Here is a 26,780-nt window from a genome sequence, read left to right on the forward strand (position 1 = left end):
TGTCCTGCATTAGGATGAAGTGTTCTCCTATAAAACTGGCGCAGGAAAAGACGTGATGCCCTAAAATGTCTTCCATGTATCGCTGCACCGCCAGTTTCGATAGAAACTAAATCGGTTTTTGCTTCCATTGGAATACTCGCCAAAATTATCCAGGAACTGACCAAAAGTCACCCAATATTTTGCGAATCTTTCTCCAGATCTTCTGTAGCCTCTTCTATAGCTACCTTGCAGATCTGCTTTCGTCTGTAAATAAAACAGAACCCCATTGTTTGTCAGTCCAATTATCGTGTTCTTTGACAAAGCTTAGACGAACTGCTCGGTAGGTTTGAGTTAATTTGGGGTCAAGATTAAATGCCTGAAGTCCTCTTCCGATTTTTCAACCACTCGCAGCCAAATCTCGCTATTATTTGAGCTCTTTTTGAAGTTTAATGAATCGATCAACAGCTTTATTACTTTTTGTGTCCATTTGCAGGTAGAAATCTGTAGTTAACTGATACTAGTGGGTCAGATAGATAACCTTCTATAAGGGTCGGTTACCCCTAATTTATAACAAATCCTTTTTTTTTTTTCGTAACCAGTCTCGTTATTTAATAGCCAGACCTCGTAGTTGTATAGCAGTAAGATTCAATGTTTAAATTGTAACATCTTATTCTATTTTATCTGTATTATTATTAATTTTATCATTAGATAACCTTCTATAAGGGTCGGTTACCCCTAATTTATAACAAATCCTTTTTTTTTTTCGTAACCAGTCTCGTTATTTAATAGCCAGACCTCGTAGTTGTATAGCAGTAAGATTCAATGTTTAAATTGTAACTTCTTATTCTATTTTATCTGTATTATTATTAATTTTATCATTAGATAACCTTCTATAAGGGTCGGTTACCCCTAATTTATAACAAATCCTTTTATTTTTCGTAACCAGTCTCGTTATTTAATAGCCAGACCTCGTAGTTGTATAGCAGTAAGATTCAATGTTTAAATTGTAACTTCTTATTCTATTTTATCTGTATTATTATTAATATTATCATTAGATAACCTTCTATAAGGGTCGGTTACCCCTAATTTATAACAAATCCTTTTTTTTTCGTAACCAGTCTCGTTATTTAATAGCCAGACCTCGTAGTTGTATAGCAGTAAGATTCAATGTTTAAATTGTAACTTCTTATTCTATTTTATCTGTATTATTATTGATTTTATCATTAGATAACCTTCTATAAGGGTCGGTTACCCCTAATTTATAACAAATCCTTTTTTTTCGTAACCAGTCTCGTTATTTAATAGCCAGACCTCGTAGTTGTATAGCAGTAAGATTCAATGTTTAAATTGTAACTTCTTATTCTATTTTATCTGTATTATTATTAATATTATCATTAGATAACCTTCTATAAGGGTCGGTTACCCCTAATTTATAACAAATCTTTTTTTTTTCGTAACCAGTCTCGTTATTTAATAGCCAGACCTCGTAGTTGTATAGCAGTAAGATTCAATGTTTAAATTGTAACTTCTTATTCTATTTTATCTGTATTATTATTGATTTTATCATTAGATAACCTTCTATAAGGGTCGGTTACCCCTAATTTATAACAAATCCTTTTTTTTCGTAACCAGTCTCGTTATTTAATAGCCAGACCTCGTAGTTGTATAGCAGTAAGATTCAATGTTTAAATTGTAACTTCTTATTCTATTTTATCTGTATTATTGTTAATTTTATCATTAGATAACCTTCTATAAGGGTCGGTTACCCCTAATTTATAACAAATCCTTTTTTTTTCGTAACCAGTCTCGTTATTTAATAGCCAGACCTCGTAGTTGTATAGCAGTAAGATTCAATGTTTAAATTGTAACTTCTTATTCTATTTTATCTGTATTATTATTGATTTTATCATTAGATAACCTTCTATAAGGGTCGGTTACCCCTAATTTATAACAAATCCTTTTTTTTTTCGTAACCAGTCTCGTTATTTAATAGCCAGACCTCGTAGTTGTATAGCAGTAAGATTCAATGTTTAAATTGTAACTTCTTATTCTATTTTATCTGTATTATTATTAATTTTATCATTAGATAACCTTCTATAAGGGTCGGTTACCCCTAATTTATAACAAATCCTTTTTTTTTTCGTAACCAGTCTCGTTATTTAATAGCCAGACCTCGTAGTTGTATAGCAGTAAGATTCAATGTTTAAATTGTAACTTCTTATTCTATTTTATCTGTATTATTATTAATATTATCATTAGATAACCTTCTATAAGGGTCGGTTACCCCTAATTTATAACAAATCCTTTTTTTTTCGTAACCAGTCTCGTTATTTAATAGCCAGACCTCGTAGTTGTATAGCAGTAAGATTCAATGTTTAAATTGTAACTTCTTATTCTATTTTATCTGTATTATTATTGATTTTATCATTAGATAACCTTCTATAAGGGTCGGTTACCCCTAATTTATAACAAATCCTTTTTTTTCGTAACCAGTCTCGTTATTTAATAGCCAGACCTCGTAGTTGTATAGCAGTAAGATTCAATGTTTAAATTGTAACTTCTTATTCTATTTTATCTGTATTATTATTAATATTATCATTAGATAACCTTCTATAAGGGTCGGTTACCCCTAATTTATAACAAATCTTTTTTTTTTCGTAACCAGTCTCGTTATTTAATAGCCAGACCTCGTAGTTGTATAGCAGTAAGATTCAATGTTTAAATTGTAACTTCTTATTCTATTTTATCTGTATTATTATTGATTTTATCATTAGATAACCTTCTATAAGGGTCGGTTACCCCTAATTTATAACAAATCCTTTTTTTTCGTAACCAGTCTCGTTATTTAATAGCCAGACCTCGTAGTTGTATAGCAGTAAGATTCAATGTTTAAATTGTAACTTCTTATTCTATTTTATCTGTATTATTGTTAATTTTATCATTAGATAACCTTCTATAAGGGTCGGTTACCCCTAATTTATAACAAATCCTTTTTTTTTCGTAACCAGTCTCGTTATTTAATAGCCAGACCTCGTAGTTGTATAGCAGTAAGATTCAATGTTTAAATTGTAACTTCTTATTCTATTTTATCTGTATTATTATTGATTTTATCATTAGATAACCTTCTATAAGGGTCGGTTACCCCTAATTTATAACAAATCCTTTTTTTTTTCGTAACCAGTCTCGTTATTTAATAGCCAGACCTCGTAGTTGTATAGCAGTAAGATTCAATGTTTAAATTGTAACTTCTTATTCTATTTTATCTGTATTATTATTAATTTTATCATTAGATAACCTTCTATAAGGGTCGGTTACCCCTAATTTATAACAAATCCTTTTTTTTTTCGTAACCAGTCTCGTTATTTAATAGCCAGACCTCGTAGTTGTATAGCAGTAAGATTCAATGTTTAAATTGTAACTTCTTATTCTATTTTATCTGTATTATTATTAATATTATCATTAGATAACCTTCTATAAGGGTCGGTTACCCCTAATTTATAACAAATCCTTTTTTTTTCGTAACCAGTCTCGTTATTTAATAGCCAGACCTCGTAGTTGTATAGCAGTAAGATTCAATGTTTAAATTGTAACATCTTATTCTATTTTATCTGTATTATTATTAATTTTATCATTAGATAACCTTCTATAAGGGTCGGTTACCCCTAATTTATAACAAATCCTTTTTTTTTTCGTAACCAGTCTCGTTATTTAATAGCCAGACCTCGTAGTTGTATAGCAGTAAGATTCAATGTTTAAATTGTAACATCTTATTCTATTTTATCTGTATTATTATTAATTTTATCATTAGATAACCTTCTATAAGGGTCGGTTACCCCTAATTTATAACAAATCCTTTTTTTTTTCGTAACCAGTCTCGTTATTTAATAGCCAGACCTCGTAGTTGTATAGCAGTAAGATTCAATGTTTAAATTGTAACTTCTTATTCTATTTTATCTGTATTATTATTGATTTTATCATTAGATAACCTTCTATAAGGGTCGGTTACCCCTAATTTATAACAAATCCTTTTTTTTTTTTGTAACCAGTCTCGTTATTTAATAGCCAGACCTCGTAGTTGTATAGCAGTAAGATTCAATGTTTAAATTGTAACTTCTTATTCTATTTTATCTGTATTATTATTGATTTTATCATTAGATAACCTTCTATAAGGGTCGGTTACCCCTAATTTATAACAAATCCTTTTTTTTTTTGTAACCAGTCTCGTTATTTAATAGCCAGACCTCGTAGTTGTATAGCAGTAAGATTCAATGTTTAAATTGTAACTTCTTATTCTATTTTATCTGTATTATTATTGATTTTATCATTAGATAACCTTCTATAAGGGTCGGTTACCCCTAATTTATAACAAATCCTTTTTTTTTTGTAACCAGTCTCGTTATTTAATAGCCAGACCTCGTAGTTGTATAGCAGTAAGATTCAATGTTTAAATTGTAACTTCTTATTCTATTTTATCTGTATTATTATTAATTTTATCATTAGATAACCTTCTATAAGGGTCGGTTACCCCTAATTTATAACAAATCCTTTTTTTTTTCGTAACCAGTCTCGTTATTTAATAGCCAGACCTCGTAGTTGTATAGCAGTAAGATTCAATGTTTAAATTGTAACTTCTTATTCTATTTTATCTGTATTATTATTGATTTTATCATTAGATAACCTTCTATAAGGGTCGGTTACCCCTAATTTATAACAAATCCTTTTTTTTTTCGTAACCAGTCTCGTTATTTAATAGCCAGACCTCGTAGTTGTATAGCAGTAAGATTCAATGTTTAAATTGTAACTTCTTATTCTATTTTATCTGTATTATTATTGATTTTATCATTAGATAACCTTCTATAAGGGTCGGTTACCCCTAATTTATAACAAATCCTTTTTTTTTCGTAACCAGTCTCGTTATTTAATAGCCAGACCTCGTAGTTGTATAGCAGTAAGATTCAATGTTTAAATTGTAACTTCTTATTCTATTTTATCTGTATTATTATTGATTTTATCATTAGATAACCTTCTATAAGGGTCGGTTACCCCTAATTTATAACAAATCCTTTTTTTTTTCGTAACCAGTCTCGTTATTTAATAGCCAGACCTCGTAGTTGTATAGCAGTAAGATTCAATGTTTAAATTGTAACTTCTTATTCTATTTTATCTGTATTATTATTGATTTTATCATTAGATAACCTTCTATAAGGGTCGGTTACCCCTAATTTATAACAAATCCTTTTTTTTTTTTGTAACCAGTCTCGTTATTTAATAGCCAGACCTCGTAGTTGTATAGCAGTAAGATTCAATGTTTAAATTGTAACTTCTTATTCTATTTTATCTGTATTATTATTGATTTTATCATTAGATAACCTTCTATAAGGGTCGGTTACCCCTAATTTATAACAAATCCTTTTTTTTTTCGTAACCAGTCTCGTTATTTAATAGCCAGACCTCGTAGTTGTATAGCAGTAAGATTCAATGTTTAAATTGTAACTTCTTATTCTATTTTATCTGTATTATTATTGATTTTATCATTAGATAACCTTCTATAAGGGTCGGTTACCCCTAATTTATAACAAATCCTTTTTTTTTCGTAACCAGTCTCGTTATTTAATAGCCAGACCTCGTAGTTGTATAGCAGTAAGATTCAATGTTTAAATTGTAACATCTTATTCTATTTTATCTGTATTATTATTAATTTTATCATTAGATAACCTTCTATAAGGGTCGGTTACCCCTAATTTATAACAAATCCTTTTTTTTTTCGTAACCAGTCTCGTTATTTAATAGCCAGACCTCGTAGTTGTATAGCAGTAAGATTCAATGTTTAAATTGTAACTTCTTATTCTATTTTATCTGTATTATTATTGATTTTATCATTAGATAACCTTCTATAAGGGTCGGTTACCCTTAATTTATAACAAATCCTTTTTTTTTTTGTAACCAGTCTCGTTATTTAATAGCCAGACCTCGTAGTTGTATAGCAGTAAGATTCAATGTTTAAATTGTAACTTCTTATTCTATTTTATCTGTATTATTATTAATTTTATCATTAGATAACCTTCTATAAGGGTCGGTTACCCCTAATTTATAACAAATCCTTTTTTTTTTTCGTAACCAGTCTCGTTATTTAATAGCCAGACCTCGTAGTTATATAGCAGTAAGATTCAATGTTTAAATTGTAATTTCTTATTCTATTTTATCTGTATTATTATTGATTTTATCATTAGATAACCTTCTATAAGGGTCGGTTACCCCTAATTTATAACAAATCCTTTTTTTTTTTGTAACCAGTCTCGTTATTTAATAGCCAGACCTCGTAGTTGTATAGCAGTAAGATTCAATGTTTAAATTGTAACTTCTTATTCTATTTTATCTGTATTATTGTTAATTTTATCATTAGATAACCTTCTATAAGGGTCGGTTACCCCTAATTTATAACAAATCCTTTTTTTTTTTTGTAACCAGTCTCGTTATTTAATAGCCAGACCTCGTAGTTGTATAGCAGTAAGATTCAATGTTTAAATTGTAACTTCTTATTCTATTTTATCTGTATTATTATTGATTTTATCATTAGATAACCTTCTATAAGGGTCGGTTACCCCTAATTTATAACAAATCCTTTTTTTTTTTTGTAACCAGTCTCGTTATTTAATAGCCAGACCTCGTAGTTGTATAGCAGTAAGATTCAATGTTTAAATTGTAACTTCTTATTCTATTTTATCTGTATTATTATTGATTTTATCATTAGATAACCTTCTATAAGGGTCGGTTACCCCTAATTTATAACAAATCCTTTTTTTTTTTGTAACCAGTCTCGTTATTTAATAGCCAGACCTCGTAGTTGTATAGCAGTAAGATTCAATGTTTAAATTGTAACTTCTTATTCTATTTTATCTGTATTATTGTTAATTTTATCATTAGATAACCTTCTATAAGGGTCGGTTACCCCTAATTTATAACAAATCCTTTTTTTTTTTTGTAACCAGTCTCGTTATTTAATAGCCAGACCTCGTAGTTGTATAGCAGTAAGATTCAATGTTTAAATTGTAACTTCTTATTCTATTTTATCTGTATTATTATTGATTTTATCATTAGATAACCTTCTATAAGGGTCGGTTACCCCTAATTTATAACAAATCCTTTTTTTTTCGTAACCAGTCTCGTTATTTAATAGCCAGACCTCGTAGTTGTATAGCAGTAAGATTCAATGTTTAAATTGTAACTTCTTATTCTATTTTATCTGTATTATTATTGATTTTATCATTAGATAACCTTCTATAAGGGTCGGTTACCCCTAATTTATAACAAATCCTTTTTTTTTTTGTAACCAGTCTCGTTATTTAATAGCCAGACCTCGTAGTTGTATAGCAGTAAGATTCAATGTTTAAATTGTAACTTCTTATTCTATTTTATCTGTATTATTGTTAATTTTATCATTAGATAACCTTCTATAAGGGTCGGTTACCCCTAATTTATAACAAATCCTTTTTTTTTCGTAACCAGTCTCGTTATTTAATAGCCAGACCTCGTAGTTGTATAGCAGTAAGATTCAATGTTTAAATTGTAACTTCTTATTCTATTTTATCTGTATTATTGTTAATTTTATCATTAGATAACCTTCTATAAGGGTCGGTTACCCCTAATTTATAACAAATTTTTTTTTTTTCGTAACCAGTCTCGTTATTTAATAGCCAGACCTCGTAGTTGTATAGCAGTAAGATTCAATGTTTAAATTGTAACTTCTTATTCTATTTTATCTGTATTATTGTTAATTTTATCATTAGATAACCTTCTATAAGGGTCGGTTACCCCTAATTTATAACAAATCCTTTTTTTTTTTGTAACCAGTCTCGTTATTTAATAGCCAGACCTCGTAGTTGTATAGCAGTAAGATTCAATGTTTAAATTGTAACTTCTTATTCTATTTTATCTGTATTATTGTTAATTTTATCATTAGATAACCTTCTATAAGGGTCGGTTACCCCTAATTTATAACAAATCCTTTTTTTTTTTGTAACCAGTCTCGTTATTTAATAGCCAGACCTCGTAGTTGTATAGCAGTAAGATTCAATGTTTAAATTGTAACTTCTTATTCTATTTTATCTGTATTATTGTTAATTTTATCATTAGATAACCTTCTATAAGGGTCGGTTACCCCTAATTTATAACAAATCCTTTTTTTTTTTGTAACCAGTCTCGTTATTTAATAGCCAGACCTCGTAGTTGTATAGCAGTAAGATTCAATGTTTAAATTGTAACATCTTATTCTATTTTATCTGTATTATTATTGATTTTATCATTAGATAACCTTCTATAAGGGTCGGTTACCCCTAATTTATAACAAATCCTTTTTTTTTCGTAACCAGTCTCGTTATTTAATAGCCAGACCTCGTAGTTGTATAGCAGTAAGATTCAATGTTTAAATTGTAACTTCTTATTCTATTTTATCTGTATTATTATTGATTTTATCATTAGATAACCTTCTATAAGGGTCGGTTACCCCTAATTTATAACAAATCCTTTTTTTTTTTGTAACCAGTCTCGTTATTTAATAGCCAGACCTCGTAGTTGTATAGCAGTAAGATTCAATGTTTAAATTGTAACTTCTTATTCTATTTTATCTGTATTATTGTTAATTTTATCATTAGATAACCTTCTATAAGGGTCGGTTACCCCTAATTTATAACAAATCCTTTTTTTTTTTGTAACCAGTCTCGTTATTTAATAGCCAGACCTCGTAGTTGTATAGCAGTAAGATTCAATGTTTAAATTGTAACATCTTATTCTATTTTATCTGTATTATTATTGATTTTATCATTAGATAACCTTCTATAAGGGTCGGTTACCCCTAATTTATAACAAATCCTTTTTTTTTCGTAACCAGTCTCGTTATTTAATAGCCAGACCTCGTAGTTGTATAGCAGTAAGATTCAATGTTTAAATTGTAACTTCTTATTCTATTTTATCTGTATTATTATTAATTTTATCATTAGATAACCTTCTATAAGGGTCGGTTACCCCTAATTTATAACAAATCCTTTTTTTTTTTCGTAACCAGTCTCGTTATTTAATAGCCAGACCTCGTAGTTGTATAGCAGTAAGATTCAATGTTTAAATTGTAACTTCTTATTCTATTTTATCTGTATTATTATTAATATTATCATTAGATAACCTTCTATAAGGGTCGGTTACCCCTAATTTATAACAAATCCTTTTTTTTTCGTAACCAGTCTCGTTATTTAATAGCCAGACCTCGTAGTTGTATAGCAGTAAGATTCAATGTTTAAATTGTAACTTCTTATTCTATTTTATCTGTATTATTATTAATATTATCATTAGATAACCTTCTATAAGGGTCGGTTACCCCTAATTTATAACAAATCCTTTTTTTTTCGTAACCAGTCTCGTTATTTAATAGCCAGACCTCGTAGTTGTATAGCAGTAAGATTCAATGTTTAAATTGTAACTTCTTATTCTATTTTATCTGTATTATTATTAATTTTATCATTTAAATTGTTTCTAATAATCATCGTTATCTAGTTTTATTATTATTCTATCGATGATTTTGTTTTAATACAGCCGTTATCAATCAATTGTACCAGGTAAGTAGATGTGCTAATTGTATTTGCCAGCATGTTTTGATACGATATAGTGTGAAGATGAAAAGCAAATATATATCATAAGGTTTCAAAGTGATACCGTTCGATTAGTGTTGAGTAATAAATTATTACGTTGATTATTATTCAACAGATCGTTAATCAAATCAACGGGCAACGCGTTCATTGAAATAATAGTACGAGAGCTAGACCGAATCACGTAAGACATTATAGGTCAGGATAACGAGGTGTTCATCTTCGATTTCCACGAACCTTCATCGATTTAAATGAAATTTTGACAGCTCAAAAAGCAAAATTCACCCTATGCCGATGTGTGCTGTTGCCCAAGGGATGAGCTCCACGGCAATTAGGGGGCGAAAATTTCTATATTGAAAATAACCGGGGAAATTTAGTTTTTTGTTATGGGCGATTGAAAACTTGAATTTTTCTTGAAAAAAACACGGTTTTAATCGATTTATCATGAATAACTTTTGATTTTATTAGAAAAAAAAAAAACAAAGAGATTGTTTTTTTTTTAAATTTGATTTAGGCATAATATAAACCGAGTTATGATTTATTAACATTGAATATTTTTGTCGAATAACGGAAAAACGGTCAATTTTTCTGGAAAATTTCATGGGATATTTTCCAAAGTACTTTTAAAAATCTTTAAAATGAGGGATAGTAGAATTGTTTACCTTGAAAACTGAGAAAGTTATGGCCGAAATAAATAAATTTTTATTTATTTTTTTTTTATAGAAAAAACTTCAATTTCACCCTTAGCAATAGTACCCAAGTCGCAATAAAAATATAATCCAGTGATGATTCACTTTATTTTCGCATTAATAATGATTTTTGGAAATTTAAACGATTTAGAATACATAATTTCGAAAAAAATTATATTTAAAGTCGAAAAATTATTTTCGTAATTTATAAAAATTTCTTCTCTTTTTTTCAAAATTGATAGAGGAAAAAAATTTTTTTACAAATATTTTGCTTCTTTTCAATTTTTTGTAACTTCTGAAATAACTGAGATATGATCTTACAAATCGTACCCTGATATAAGACCGAGACCATTTTCGAACCCTTTACAAAATAAAGGGCTAAAGATATTTAAAACGTTTAGAAACTTATAGGTTATACAATTCCCTATAAATCTACGTTTTGGGCGACTAATTTGCTTGAAAATTAACCGAGATATGACCAAAAAACTTTATTTTTTTATTTTGGAGCAGGAAGATTTTGCAGAGAATAAGTGAAAGTATGCAAAATTTTCAAATTTTCTGAAAAACTATAAGACATACATAAAGATTGATAGGGATGTAAAAATTGATAGTTTTTCCTTTTAAAATTATCCAAAAAATCGAGGCCATGTGATTGGAACGGTCTTTGCCTTCTTAGGAGCCGGTTCTAGCTTTTCAGTCCATTGTTTTGATTATTCTTTCGTTTCGGAGATGAAGTGATGGACCCACATTTCATCCATGGTTATGAAACGTCTTTATTTCTGACAAACACTCGAAGGAAACATCTTCACCACGCTGTTTTTGTTCCATCTTGTCCTCAGGTTTCTCATGTCCAAATTTTTAGTTAATATGCGATGTACCGCAATTTCTGAAATGCCTACTATGTCTGATAGCTCGCGCACTGTCAGTCGACGATCATCCAGAGGATTTTCTTCAACTTTTCTCGAGTCGTCCACTCATTTGGTCGTTTAAACTCTGCAGAAACAGTCTCAATCAGAGTAGAATCAGGTTGAGCACTTATACTGGTTGGGCTAAGGCCTTTCAAGCAATTACCGCTATCTCTAGGTCAGGCCAGGTACCTCTGGGACCACCAAGGTACTTGGAGTCCAAGAAAAGGAGGTTCTCGAACGCGAATTCTGTTTTGGGTTTATTTGTTTCTTTAATTTCTTCATCCAATGATCATATCCTTAGTTTACGTATATGAATACGTACAAAAATTCGTTCGCCGACTTTTTCTAAGCTAAAAACTTTTTTTGGTTACAAGATCTGCTTCAAAGGAAAAGATAATATTTGCGAAAAAAAACAGATATTGATGAAAACAACAAAACAAAACTCGTACAAATAGAAATCGCTAAATTTAAAATTGTTTTAAAATTAGTTTCGACTATCTAGTATAAAAATATCTTACCTGAACACAAGGTTTACATAAATTGACACATAAACCGTCAGCGTCTTTGCTATAATGTTGCACCAATTCTTGTAGAGTGCGATACGTCGTTCTTCGTGCTATGAAGAATCCGCCTTCGTCTAATTGTCTTATTCTATAATGTTTAACGGTATCACCGTCTCGTACTGAAATATCAAATCAACATTCACTTATACCAGTATAAGTATTGGTTTCCTACAAACACCAACGGTCAAAAATTCTCGCCCACCCTATAGTTTACGGGATACACTACAATTAAAAATATGGTAATAATAAAACTACACTCTGTATATACTGTAATCGTCGTCTATTTGGTTCAATTCGGTTTTGAGGATATTCCAAGGAAGTCAAGTCGATAGGGTTGAGATCGAACGACTGCAACGGCCAAATCATTACATTCAGTATATTCTTCTTTTCCAATTCTTTCGAATATTGTTTGCACAGCTTCGAGGAACGCTTGGGCTCATTGGAAGATAATTTTTCTGCTAACCAGGGGCTCGCCACAATGTAATACAAGTCCTTTACAATTTTTACCAGGTCGCCGTGTGTCTTTCCTCCAAAACTACCTCAAACTATCACCAAGTCTCCGTTCTTTTAGAACCAAAAACTTCAAACTTTGACTCATCACTCCATAAAACTATCTTCCAGTTTTCGTGCGTCATATTTTATAGTTTTTTAGCAAGAGGGATTGAGAAATATCTTCAGTACCATCCTCTCAAAAAGATCCCTAGAATCATTGGTTCCATGAGTCGTCTATCACTTTTTTCGAGGTCACCTTGAACGTTTTCTATCGCTAAAGCTCCTGGTGGATGCATATTTTCCACATTATATACGTTTTTGTGTCTACAGGGACTAAACTACAATTCCCTGAGGTTTTGCGCTGAGATCAGTTTCCACAGAACTGAAATTATCTACTTTCTTAACAGTTTATTAAGCCCTTATCGAGTCGCATTTCCGATATAAGGGCATGCCCTTCTGGGGTACGTGTGGTGCGACTCAAACTACATAAGCAAGCTGTTGGCCTCTCCAATTTCTACTACACGTTCAGAATTAGTTAAGGGCTCAAAAGTTTACAATGCAAAAAATGCACAATCACTTGCCACTTTTTTTCTTTATATTGAAATTTTATTTTATTTGTATCTGAATTTAGTTATTTTTATGTCTATTTTGTAGTTTTTACAAGCTTTTCATAGGATGTAGGAATAAAGGATTTCTCTCCCTATATATATAAACACCGATAAAATATTTCACGATTAAATAAACTCGTTTAAAAAATATATGAAATATGTTAAAATGTATTTTTTGAAATTTGATGAATGGATTATGGGGTGGGCGAAAACTTTTGATCTGTAGTGTCCGCGAATCGTAATCGTAATTAATTTAGTTTCCACCCGGTATATATCTGATAGATTCTATCACTTCCGGTCCCATTTATTATGTAATAAATTCGTGAAGTAAAGATTTTAAAGATGCTAGTAAAAGATTGTAGAGAAAAAATTATGATATTTGACGCGTCTATTCATTTTGACGTATATCGTAAAATTATAATAAATTACCTGACAATGAGTAGTCGTTGTGTCGACTCTCTGAATCTCGGATGAGGAAGGCACCATGCTCGTTTTCAGGAAGTAATAATTTTTTTTCGGCTTCTATACGTTTAATCTTCCGGAAATACCATCTGAAACAACGAAAAATAAATGATATCCAAGAAATATTCCGAGAAACCACATACAATGTCACTTTCTTATGATAATGTAATGATTTTCGTGGGACTTGAAACTGATAAAAAAATTTTGAAACGCGAATAAGTCGAAAACTATGAGGAATTGGAAAAAAATTCCGTAACAAAAAATATGAGTAGAAAGCTGTTTACAAAAAAGTATCCCAGGTATATTTGTTAATAACCACAAAATTTTCAGTTTAAAATGACTACGAAGAATTCGAAAAAAGTGCTGAAACAAAAAATGTAGAGCAAAAAATTCTCTACAGATTGGTCTTTAAGCATTTTTTCTTAATCTCAAAATTTTCACCGTAAAATGTACTCAAAGACATTTTGAATTGCGAATAACTCGAAAATTATGAGGATTTAGACACAAACTGCCGAGACAAAAATGTGGAGAACGACATTCTGTATAAAAATAGATATTTAACTTTTTCCTAACCTCAAAATTTCCATTATAAAATGGGGTTTGAACGCTCAAAAATATTTTCAATCGCGAATAACTCGAAAACTACGAAGAATTCGAAAAAAAGTGCTGAAACAAAAGATGTAGAGCAAAAAATTCTCTACAAATTGGTCTCCAAGCTTTTTTTCCTAACCTCAAACATTTCACTTTAAAATGGATTTACACACTAAAAAATATTTTGAATCGCGAATAACTCGAAAACTACGAGGAATTCGAAAAAACTGCCGTAACAAAAAATATACAGTAGAAAATTCTCTACAAAAAAGTATCCCGGGTATTTGTTCCTAACCTCAAAATTTTCACCGTAAAATGGGTTCATGTACTCAAAAACATTTTGAATTGCGAATAAATCGAAAATTATGAGGATTTCGACACAAACTGCACAGACAAAAATATGGAGCACGACATTCTGTATGAAAAAAGGTTTTTAACATTTTCCTAACCTCAAAATTTCCATTATAAAATGGGTTTGAACGCTCAAAAATATTTTCAATCGCGAATAACTCGAAAACTACGAAGAATTCGAAAAAAAGTGCTGGAACAAAAGATGTAGAGCAAAAAATTCTCTACAGATTGGTCTCCAAGCATTTTTTCCTAACCTCAAACATTTCACTTTAAAATGGATTTACACACTAAAAAATATTTTGAATTGCGAATAACTCGAAAACTACGAAGAATTCGAAAAAAGTGCAGGAACAAAAAAAGTAGAATAGAAAATTCTCTACAAAAAAGTATTCCGGGTATTTGTTCCTAACCTCAAAATTTTCACCGTAAAATGGGTTCATATACTCAAAAACATTTTGAATTGCGAATAAATCGAAAATTATGAGGATTTCGACACAAACTGCACAGACAAAAATATGGAGCACGACATTCTGTATGAAAAAAGGTTTTTAACATTTTCCTAACCTCAAAATTTCCATTATAAAATGGGTTTGAACGCTCAAAAATATTTTCAATCGCGAATAACTCGAAAACTACGAAGAATTCGAAAAAAAGTGCTGGAACAAAAGATGTAGAGCAAAAAATTCTCTACAGATTGGTCTCCAAGCATTTTTTCCTAACCTCAAACATTTCACTTTAAAATGGATTTACACACTAAAAAATATTTTGAATTGCGAATAACTCGAAAACTACGAAGAATTCGAAAAAAGTGCAGGAACAAAAAAAGTAGAATAGAAAATTCTCTACAAAAAAGTATTCCGGGTATTTGTTCCTAACCTCAAAATTTTCACCGTTCATCTACTCAAAGACATTTTGAATTGCAAATAACTCGAAAATTATGAGGATTTCGACACAAACTGCCGAGACAAAAATGTGGAGCACGACATTCTGTATAAAACAGGGTTTTAACTTTTCCCCAACCTCAAAATTTCCATTAAAAAATGGGTTTGAACGCTCAAAAATATTTTCAATCGCGAATAACTCGAAAACTACGAAGAATTCGAAAAAAAGTGCTGGAACAAAAGATGTAGAGCAAAAAATTCTCTACAAATTGGTCTCCAAGCATTTTTTCCTAACCTCAAACATTTCACTTTAAAATGGATTTACACACTAAAAAATATTTTGAATTGCGAATAACTCGAAAACTACGAAGAATTCGAAAAAAGTGCAGGAACAAAAAAAGTAGAATAGAAAATTCTCTACAAAAAAGTATCCCGGGTATTTGTTTCTAACCTCAAAATTTTCACCGTAAAATGGGTTCATGTACTCAAAAACATTTTGAATTGCGAATAAATCGAAAATTATGAGGATTTCGACACAAACTGCACAGACAAAAATATGGAGCACGACATTCTGTATGAAAAAAGGTTTTTAACATTTTCCTAACCTCAAAATTTCCATTATAAAATGGGTTTGAACGCTCAAAAATATTTTCAATCGCGAATAACTCGAAAACTACGAAGAATTCGAAAAAAAGTGCTGGAACAAAAGATGTAGAGCAAAAAATTCTCTACAAATTGGTCTCCAAGCTTTTTTTCCTAACCTCAAACATTTCACTTTAAAATGGATTTACACACTAAAAAATATTTTGAATTGCGAATAACTCGAAAACTACGAAGAATTCGAAAAAAGTGCAGGAACAAAAAAAGTAGAATAGGAAATTCTCTACAAAAAAGTATTCCGGGTATTTGTTCCTAACCTCAAAATTTTCACCGTTCATCTACTCAAAGACATTTTGAATTGCAAATAACTCGAAAATTATGAGGATTTCGACACAAACTGCCGAGACAAAAATGTGAAGCACGACATTCTGTATAAAACAGGGTTTTAACTTTTTCCTAACCTCAAAATTTTCATTATAAAATGGGTTTGAACGCTCAAAAACATTTTGAATTGCGAATAACTCGAAAATTATGAGGATTTCGACACAAACTGCCGAGACAAAAATGTGAAGCACGACATTCTGTATAAAACAGGGTTTTAACTTTTTCCTAACCTCAAAATTTTCATTATAAAATGGGTTTGAACGCTCAAAAACATTTTGAATTGCGAATAACTCGAAAATTATGAGGATTTCGACTCAAACTGCCGAGACAAAAATGTGAAGCACGACATTCTGTATAAAACAGGGTTTTAACTTTTTCCTAACCTCAAAATTTTCATTATAAAATGGGTTTGAACGCTCAAAAACATTTTGAATTGCGAATAACTCGAAAATTATGAGAATTTCGACACAAACTGCCGAAACAAGAATGTGGAGCACGACATTCTGTAAAAAAAAAGGTTTCAACTTTTTCCTAACCTCAAAATTTCCATTATAAAATGGATTTGAACGCTCAAAAATATTTTGAATCGCGAATAACTCTTAACCATCATGATGCATTTTGATTTTTTGAAAACGAAGTAGTTTTCCAAAAGTTAGAGCAGTAACTGCAGACCTTTTTTGTAGAAAATTCTGCGCTCTACATTTTTTGCTGTGCCATTTTTTTTTCGAATTCATCTCAGTTTTCGAGTTATTCGCGTTTCAAAATTTTTTTGAATCACCAAATTTCGAAAACCCGTGCCCGTAATTTTATTAAGAGTCACTAGGCTTATACAGTGACCGATATAGAATCTAGAAGATCAGATCAATTTAATTTCGGGTTTAATCCCATCTTACCTGTACTAAATTATTACATTTTCGAACTAGAGTTCTGTGTGTATGTGTGCGTTAGTTAATATTTACAAAAGTAATGAACAATTCTCATTCACACATTAGACTCATTCTCTTGTTATTCATTCATCTATAGTCATAAGCTACTTTCTAAAAATAACTGTAGCCGATTACAAAATATGTCATCCTTATAATCACTAATCAAAATATTTTACTATCATTTAAGTCGAACCAGTTTAGGCGATTGGTTCAGATTTTAAAAAAAAAATCACTACAATATTTTAAACGTTTTTCGAATTTATTTACTAGAATTATCCGTACATACGAAGGGCGTTTCAAAAGTTTTATATGACTTTTGTGACACCAGCTATAAAAACCGTCATAAAATTTATTAAAGCGATTAACATTCGGAATTGGATAAAAAACTTTCTCAATATGCAAATAATTAAAAAAAATATATATATATATATATATATATATATATATATACAACACAATAGGAACAAAACTACACCTCATCATAATGACAGTGGCAAGGATAATGGTACGAGGGTGATTCGAAATGGTGCGTCGTCACCAAAAGTTGAAGCGAGTTAATTATCCGTTTGTTTAATCCACAACTCAAATTATCACACGAAAACGTTTCAAGTATCCGTAAAAAAGAAATTCCAAGAATCGTTTCCATTCGAATAACAAGCCCCGTGATGAATATCGGATGATCAGTTTAATGAGCCGAAGAACAACTAGATGAAATACAATTTGCCTATTCGCTAGCACAGTCCTACTACAGAAGTGCAGATAATACAACAAAAATGTATATGTTTGTTTCATTGATTTCCAGAAGGCCTTTGATAGAGTCGAACACGATAATTTAACTGTAACTTAGATCCAAGCGATATACGATTCATGATCACAATCAAACAGCAGTAGTGATTGAGTTCGTCAAAGCTGCGTTCTTTCTCCACAACTATTTAATCTATATTCTCAGTTTGTATTTCAGAAAGTGCCGGAGGTAAACTAAATTCGTGGTTATAAGAAAAAATATTAATATTAACCCTATTTTCACACTGAATGGAAAACAAATAGAATGGGTGGAAAAATATAAGTATGGGTTCAGTCATAGACGCTCAAATGGATCCAGAAGATATCAAAATCAGAATTGAAATGGATCGAAAGGCATTCGTCAAGTACTCCTCAATGTTTGCAAACCTTCACGTCAGAAAACTTGGACCTCAAACGATCAAAAACTAGAAGCATTTAAGATGTGGCTCTATAGATGCATCCTGAAGATATTCTGGACTGATAGAGCCACCAAATACCTCATTGTTTCGCGTCGGGAGGGATAGAGACGCATTTAAAAACGTGATCGCCAATTTTCAATGAGAAAACGGCACGAAAAGAAGAAGAACCTGTAAACAACTCAAATAGATATCGTATGACAACACGTTCTGAATACGTTCACCATTAAAAATTTCAAACTTTCCGATGACAATGTCAGATTTGACATATTTACATCAGTGTTGCCATATCACAGCCCTCGTATAATTTTTATCGTATATCAACTGACAAGGATGATGATATTAATTTATGAAATTTGACGTATTCGTAAATCGGATTCTGGGACTCAGATATATATAAGTGTTGTTGTAAAATCGAAATTACAACGCAACATAAAAGATAATACAAAAAATTATTCAAATACATTTAGAATAATTGTTTATTTTAAGCCGGGACTACACGATGCGTGCAACGTTCGCGTTTCAACGTTTCAACTGAATGCATTGCTGCAACTACACGATGCATCTAATTTTTGCGCCAAAATGCACCTTCCAAAGTTGGTTGAACATTGAACGAAGACTGGAACGTTACCTAAGTTTGCCTAAAGAAATGAAAACGTTGATTTTTCATATAAAACACACAATAAGATCGGAGGTATGTTAGTTCCAAATTGGGATAAAAAAAACCGACTTTCCATGGCTAACGTTCCAATGGCAACGTTGGAAACAAAACATTGACATGTCCAATTATACCAGATTCCGACGTAGGAAGCACTGAACGCATCGTGTAGTACCGGCTTTAGTAGTGATATTCGTTACGAGAATATTTATTTGTTCAGTTGTTTAAAAAACAAGATACTATATAATGTTGTTAGTTTATCATCAAATTTTAATGATTAGATCATTATTCCGTAGACGGTAAAACTACTTGTTATCTAAATTAGGAAACTTAATGATATTTATATGAATTAATTCAATTTTTAGTACCGCCGAAGCAATAAACTTTTTCATAAAATTTTTACACGCTAAAAATGATGAATTATTAAATTCGCGTATAATTTTCATCACGAATGACATAGAGGGCGTCCCGCTTGGGAATATACACTGCGCGGATGTGTATAGAGGAGTCCAAAACATGAAGATCGGGGTTCTATATAAAGTTTGAGGAATTTGAAAAAACCGTTCGCCATAAAGAGACATTCCGAACAAAATTATCATAAATTGTAATTATTGCAAGTTTTTATTAAATATCACGTATCCTACTAGATCAAAAATGATTATTAAAGTTTTTCCTTACGCCAGTTATATAATCTTCGATATTAAGTAGTACAAATGTTTATTTATTTATTCATTTGTGTCCTAAGAAAGTGTTTTAATACCTCTTGTAAGTAATTTCAATAAATAATTACAATTTATGCTAATTTTCTTCAGAATGTCTCTTTTTGGCGAACTGTTTCCTTGGTATGTACAACGATTTAAAAATCTATTTATCTCCTAAACCATAAATTTTATCGAGTATCTTTTTGTTAGAAAATCGATTCAAAAATTCATTTTTGCTATCTCTAGAATGTACAGGTTGTCCCTGTAATAGCTACGGACCTCCAGATAGAATTAATTTTTAAAATCAAGTCCCGGAACACTCTGTATAATTATCCTTCGTGAATAATCTATTATAGTGAGTTTATATTTTAGATGGGAATAGATAAAAAATAAATTTCGAGTATCGGAAATAAATTGATAATGACTTCCGGAAATTTCTTTGAGGTCGAGGTTTGAGATTTTATTGAAAAAATGTCCCCGTTCGCTGTCATCAAAGTCAATTGAAGATCGTTGTGAATATCAATTATTTTTTAGAATCCTTCACGGTTTGTTTTTTAAAAACAATGCGGTTATGGTGACTTACAATGGAAATGAAAAAATCAGTGGAAACTTTTAATAGCAGATTTCAATTTCTTGCAATTATTTTATTTATGTCGTTTGCGATTTTGATTATTTATCGAGGAACTAACTCGGGATTTAATGACTAACGTTTATTCAAAAAAAAAAAAAAATAATAGAATACAAGCATTATTTGTCAATCTTCTTCAAAGTCCATTGTTAAACATTTGATTTGATTGTAATTTTTTTAATATAGCGGAACCATCTCGTTGGTGGACGTCTAATACCACCACCAGGTCTCTATTCCAAAATATTTTTGCCCCTAGCTACGTGACCAATCCAGTGCTATTTTTACTTTATAATTCGTTCAATTGCATCAGTAATTCCTGCCATTTTGACGCACTTGGTTACTTGGATCTTTGTGCGAAAGACACAGTATATTTTCATTTTGTTTTGTTAACGTAAAGGTGTCCAATCTGGTATACAACTTGATCCATAACCTTTCTCTTCAAGCATCTTGGGATATATGATTTGATATGCTTCAATTGCCCAAATGCGTCCTATATCAATCCAATGCTATCAACACTCTTCTGGAATCGTCCTTAATCGGCCGACTTGTCGCGAAACATCCCCAAAAATAGAAAGAGTTCCGCTAGAACCAGGACCAGGGAAGTATACTGGAGGAACATGATGAGTCAAGAATTCGCACAATATTATTTTGACCTTGGACTCTAAACTGCGATCTCCTTGGGTCGATTAGAAGACAATCAATCGATTACCACTTGGTATCCAGACCGAACAACTGGTGCAATAGGTCTCATCTCCTGCGAAGATGATTAGCGGAAAGGATTATCTAGCTCATATATGGTAATGGAATCTTCAATTTCTTTTATCCATCTAGCTTTCCGCGTCCTTACTGATGTTTTATTCTTTCGATATTGATTGTAGAGCTAGTCATCGGTTCCTTACCAATATTCTTAATCTGGTGTTCTGGTTATCGACTTCGAGGCTTCTTCGCGCTCTTTGACATCTTCACACTGATTATGACAGCTCCAAGGCTTCGTTCCAGGTGCCTCTCGGTGCGCGTTGCCCATGCTGCTTTTCAGCTATCAAATATTTCACTTCGTACGCCTTTTCGTATATTCTCATTTATTTTTCAAAAATTTTTATCAAAAGTTGAAAGCATTATTATAAAAAATGATTGTTCTTGACAAGTTCGCGGTTGTTTTCCTAGAATCACAGTATGATCTGATAAAATCATCATCAATTAAAAACAAATTAAAGTGATATCTACTTATATGTTTTACACGATGGAAATTTGTAATTATGATTGGCAATTTGTCATTGGTTGTAGCAATTAAAAATGCAAATGTCGTAAAAGAAACCTTTCCTTGTATACTTGCTGTTTCATGGGAATCCGGCGATTTCTAAGTCAAATCAAGTTTTATTGTTTTTCAAAAAATCCTACATTGAGATTAAATCAATTTCCAATTTGTACAAACTAATTTTCTGAATACTTTCTAACGAGATACATCGGAAGTATACCATTCAAAATGTTTTACCATAAAACATACAAACAAATCAGGGCTGTATGGTGGATATCCAATAAATTCCAACTTCTAGAATTATTTTAGCAACAATATTTTTAATTTCTGAGCCCAAAGGCATAGATCTATGCTTTTTTCCTGCTCAGATGTTATATATTACTATAATATTAAAATGGAGAGAGTTTGTCGGTGCTAGTTGCCCGGGAAATCCCTTTGGAGTTCCCTAGGACACTCAGGAGAAATGGAAAATCTTCACTGGTGCATTTAAACCTTTTTGTTCACATCTGGGACAGTTGTAAAGAAGACGAAGAACCACTGGGATTAGTTTTTCTCTTGCCGAAGAAGATTGCAAAGAGTTTATGTCCATACCAAGAAGACAATAGTGTATAGCTAACTCTTAGTAGACAAATAAGACTTTCCAGAATCTGCCATATAACTCAGGAAAGGGGAAGGAGTCTATGCGCGAATCTGAGACGCGATCGAGGACGAGAACCCGTCCAAAATGACAGGGGATGGTGGAATGTTCTTCTCCGCACCCATCCACGGATTTATCCAGTGGCGGATGCTTACACCACGGTATTCCGCATCTGCAATTGTATCAACCAGAGTCTTTGCTTGCCAGCTCTAATTCGGTGATGAACTTTTGGTACCGATCCAATAGGAACAAATTTTGAACTACCTTCGTGGACATGGTTTTACCATGAATATTGGTAACGTTGGAATTAATTAAGTATCATTTAGGGGTTTAAATAAGTAGTTGATTATTAAAAAATATTGAGGTTGTGGTTATATGATTTTTATTGACAGAAACCATCGGTGTTGCTAAATACCAAAGAGGCGTATCTAAAAAAAATTAGTTTCGCAAAATATTTGACGTAATAAATTGTTTATTGTCTATAAAAACATTTATATACCGTATAATTTATAATTTAGGATGTGTTTAATAAACATATACGAGTTTATGGTTTTTTACCAAGAATTTATAATTATTATTCTATAAAAATAATGAATAACAATAAGTTACATAATTAAAAAAAATCTTTGCAGCGGAAATGTATATATATTGAAATTCATCCTATTTCCTGTTAGTATAGACAAAATAATGATGTATTATTATAAATTCATTGAAATGTATACGAATTTTTTATGCAAGGTCGAACGATATTTGATTTCGCTAATGGAATTTCAAATACTCAACTGGAAACCACAAGATGACTAGGGAAAAATTATAATTTACACTCGTCATCAAAGAAAAATCGACTCAGGCGACATCCCTGCAATTGCAACCCACTGGCAAAAAAACTGGACAAGAAATGGTGTTAGCTTAAATATATAATGTTTCTTGCCCTCACATTCCAACAATGTAATCACCCTTTGTATGTTTATTTAGAATAGTACAAATCAATGGTAACCTATATACTTGATTCGCCGCTATTAGAATTGGCATCTACTTTTGTCAGATATTGTCGATTTGTATCCGTTGAAGCCGACTGAGGTCGATTGTCACTCGATGTTGATTGAAAGCCATCAAATGTCAACCATTAACAACTTAACAATTGACACAACGAGTGATGAAGCTGCTCAAGCGGTCACTCTATTGCAATAAGGCCAGAATCAGCGAGTGCTGCTGTTTCCAGAGTTTACCATCAGGTCCAAGAGACTGGAAAACGCGGATTCATTTCAAATCGGGCCTTCACTGATATTCAGGAGCTCAGAGAAACGCGAGGAATGGCTGGATAGTCAGAAAAAGACTTAAGGCAGCAAACCTTGAGCCAGCTACTGGTCACAAATCAACCCCAATCCACCGAGCTACGAGGAGTTCTCTCGTCACACGAAAGCAGTATGTGACCTGGAGAAATATTCGAGCTTAGTTGCATAAAAAGGAAGGTTCGTGTATGGTGGTGCGGGGGAATAATGGCGAACCGATATATAGAAGAAATTTCAGGCGATGACGTCGTTATCTATGTCAGTTTCATCGACGAAAACTTCATTCTAACGCAGAGCAATGCCCGTCCACATACTGCAGGTTCCATGAAGCAGTTTTACAGGATGTCCCCCTATGGATTGGCCAACGCGTAGCCTGGATTCAAATCGAACAAAATCTAGTAAATAAACTTATTCGATCCATAGAAAAGCGACCCTTTAAGTTCGTTGAAACGTAGGATTGTATCAAACGGATCAAGAGGTGGGAAATTTCGATTATGTAATCCAAAAATTAAAAGAACGTTGGATAAACTATGAATACTCAATGGTGATTGATGAAATTAGAAACTTGAACAATGATACTATCAAAGAAGTAAAAAAAATCCTTTCTAGGACATCTTGGTTATTGTGGAAAATAATAGTTGAACAATCACTTCAATATATTAACTTGAAACAACCGTTTGACCTAACAGACGCTAGGAATTTCTGGAAATAACTGCAGTACTTTCTCAAAGACTAATTTGCATCGAAAAATCGAGAAGGTATGCACCAGAACACTGAATAATTACGAACAAAGCAAGCAAGCTTATTTGTATCACATCATAAACCATTAAAGTGGTTGTTCAGCTTGAAAGAAACCAATTCCAAACTCGTAAGCTGGAAATTAAAATTAGAAGACCGTGATTACGAAATTGTCCATAATAAAAGAATGCCGATGTGAAGGAATAAATAAAGAAGCTGAAAGAAGACAATTGATTCGGTTAAGAAGTTGGAGAAAGTGTAAAATAAAGTTACCAAGTATCTAATTCCCACAGAAACCTCCCATATTCTTAAATACACAATTTTGGTAGTACTTACGGTTGGCTGTTAAGATCGGTATGTTGGATATCTGTTGAAGCACTTAACTTTCGTCTATTTCTGCTCCAAGCTTGTCGCTGTTTCTTCAACCTCTTCTCGGAATTCTTGGAACTCAGATGTTTCTTTAAGAAACGTTGCCATTGAGTTAAACCCTCCCCTTCCTCACATTCCGAACAACTGCTAGTGGAACCGACACTACTTTTCCTACTGTTCAAAGTACTATCGCACCAAGAAGATTTTCTACTTTCCGGAGTCGAAGGGGTTGTTATGCTCGATTTTCTCGATTCAAATCCCGAAGATGAGGATTTTCGTTCTAATATGCTGCTCTTTCTACTATCGGTAGGTGACGAGATACCGATTTCAACGGAATGCCTTCTAGTTGGAATGTTGTCGAAACTGATTTGGTTGTTTTGTTGTTTTAACCAGCGGATGACGTGCTCGTTCTTGTCTTCTTCTAAGGTATCGAAAGGAGAATCTAAATTTTCGTAAATTTTGTCTTCAGTCGGTACGTATCCTAATTTTCTTCGTCTCGGTTTGAATTCTTCTTCGGTTTTTGTTTCTATTCGATTATTTTTTCGAGGAATGTCTTCGTCTGAGATCTTCTCGATAGCGGAAACTATCTCATTGTCTAAGGCGTCTTTGCTATATTTGCAATATTTCTTCAATAACCTAAGAACTATTTCGTCATTTTCTTTAGATAATTTATCAGTCTTCAGATCAGTCGGCGGCTTTAATAAATTATCAATAAATAAATTATCTTTTTCTAAGGATCTCAATTCGGGCATCGAAGGCCTTCGAGGTTGTTCGACTATTTTATCTTCGGGAATTTGACTTAAACTAACTTTTCGTTCGTTCGTGTTTTCACTAACTGTTATCACATTTTCACTAACTAGGTTTTTATTCTCTTGGAACATGAGTTCTTTGTGTTTTTCTGTGAGTTCGGCGAATCCGTTTTCTTGAAGGATGAGTTCTTTGTTGGCGACTTTCCTGATAAAATCGGAGATGGTGGCCCAATGGGCCTGCGTGAGGACTCCATGGAGTCGAATGGAAGATAATTGAAGAGGGATCCATCTATTGTCTCTGTAGCACCAGACTACCCCGCCGTTTAAATTCACCATGCTTCAGAAAATGCATTAATGCCAACGACACGAGTTTTTCTTAATTCTATAAAGTAAAGTTCATAAAAGTCACATTATATAGTTATTCAAAGTCGATGATTTCGCAATGCCTTGAATACATTCGCACTATCTATAAATCGATTCTTCGCTATCAACATAAACGTTAAATTCTAATATAATACTGATGCAGGTAGTTTAATAAATCTCCAACAGTGATAATTTCTAAGAAAAACTTGCCGGAGAGACTGTTTTCTTTGCAGAATGAACAGGATTTGAACCTACGACCGGCGAATCCGGAGGTTGACGCCTTAGCTCGTTAAGTGGTGGGATATACTAACAGTAATAAGTCACTTGCTCTGCTACAAACAAGTTCACGAACATACAAATTTTATTGTTGGCAACGACGCACTGTTAAACAAAAAACGTCTCGTCAACGAATTGCAATTTGCAGAAGAATATTAAAAAATCTATTCATTAGACATTTTTTAAAATAAGAAACCTTGTATTCTTTCTTGGGAGATATTTTGTCTGTTCACGATAATTTGTTGAATGTCGATTCCAGGAGATGTCGAATAAATCAACTTTTTCAAAGTATGTTCTAAAACAAGTGAAGAAATACAAACAACTGGTATCGTTCGAGCATATTCTGACCTAATGGATGTTATTGAGTCAAATGAAAAATCATCACGAGATACAGTTAGTTACTCTAGACAATATCAAGAGCATCCTTCTATGAAGAAATCTAAATTTAGATTTTACCTCCACGTTCTAGTTGAAGGCGAGATAGTTTCCTGGACTAACAGTAGTTGAAACTCATTAAATTATATATAGATTAGTCCGGTCAAATTAGACCGAAAAATAAAAGTGAAGCTAAATAAATTCCTATCAAACTGAAAATCAGTAAAATTGTTTAAAATATAATCGAAAAAATGAAATTTGAATGTTCCTCATCAATTTCATGTATGGAAAAAAATTTACTCGAGATCAAAGATCAAAAAAATGAGTTTTTCGCGATTATCAACAAAACGATAAGTTTTATCATGAAAATACCTTAGACGAAAATTGTAGATCATAAAATTATCTACAAAAAATATACTAATACTTTTTTTCTACGATCCACCGTTTCTGAGATATAACGATATTGGTGAA

The 26,780-nt window shown here is 31.8% G+C and overlaps 1 protein-coding gene across 2 annotated transcripts in view; it reads right to left on the minus strand.

Annotated features, from left to right (window-relative positions):
• Positions 1 to 26,780, minus strand: part of LOC130445995 (tyrosine-protein kinase Src42A) — a 93,345-nt gene that overhangs the window by 9,469 nt on the left and 57,096 nt on the right. Inside the window, exons 2-4 of one of the 2 annotated variants that reach the window (XM_056781946.1) lie at positions 24,514 to 25,677; positions 13,304 to 13,425; positions 11,730 to 11,893 (exon numbers count right to left, since the gene is read on the minus strand). In XM_056781946.1, coding sequence (XP_056637924.1) covers positions 11,730 to 11,893; positions 13,304 to 13,425; positions 24,514 to 25,631 — 1,404 coding nt within the window. In that variant the 5' untranslated portion in view covers positions 25,632 to 25,677. The remainder of the gene's footprint in view (positions 1 to 11,729; positions 11,894 to 13,303; positions 13,426 to 24,513; positions 25,678 to 26,780) is intronic. The other variant, XM_056781947.1, reaches the window with a different exon arrangement.

The sequence above is a fragment of the Diorhabda sublineata genome, chromosome 6 (genome assembly GCF_026230105.1).
Source record: "Diorhabda sublineata isolate icDioSubl1.1 chromosome 6, icDioSubl1.1, whole genome shotgun sequence".
Lineage (NCBI taxonomy): Eukaryota > Metazoa > Arthropoda > Insecta > Coleoptera > Chrysomelidae > Diorhabda > Diorhabda sublineata.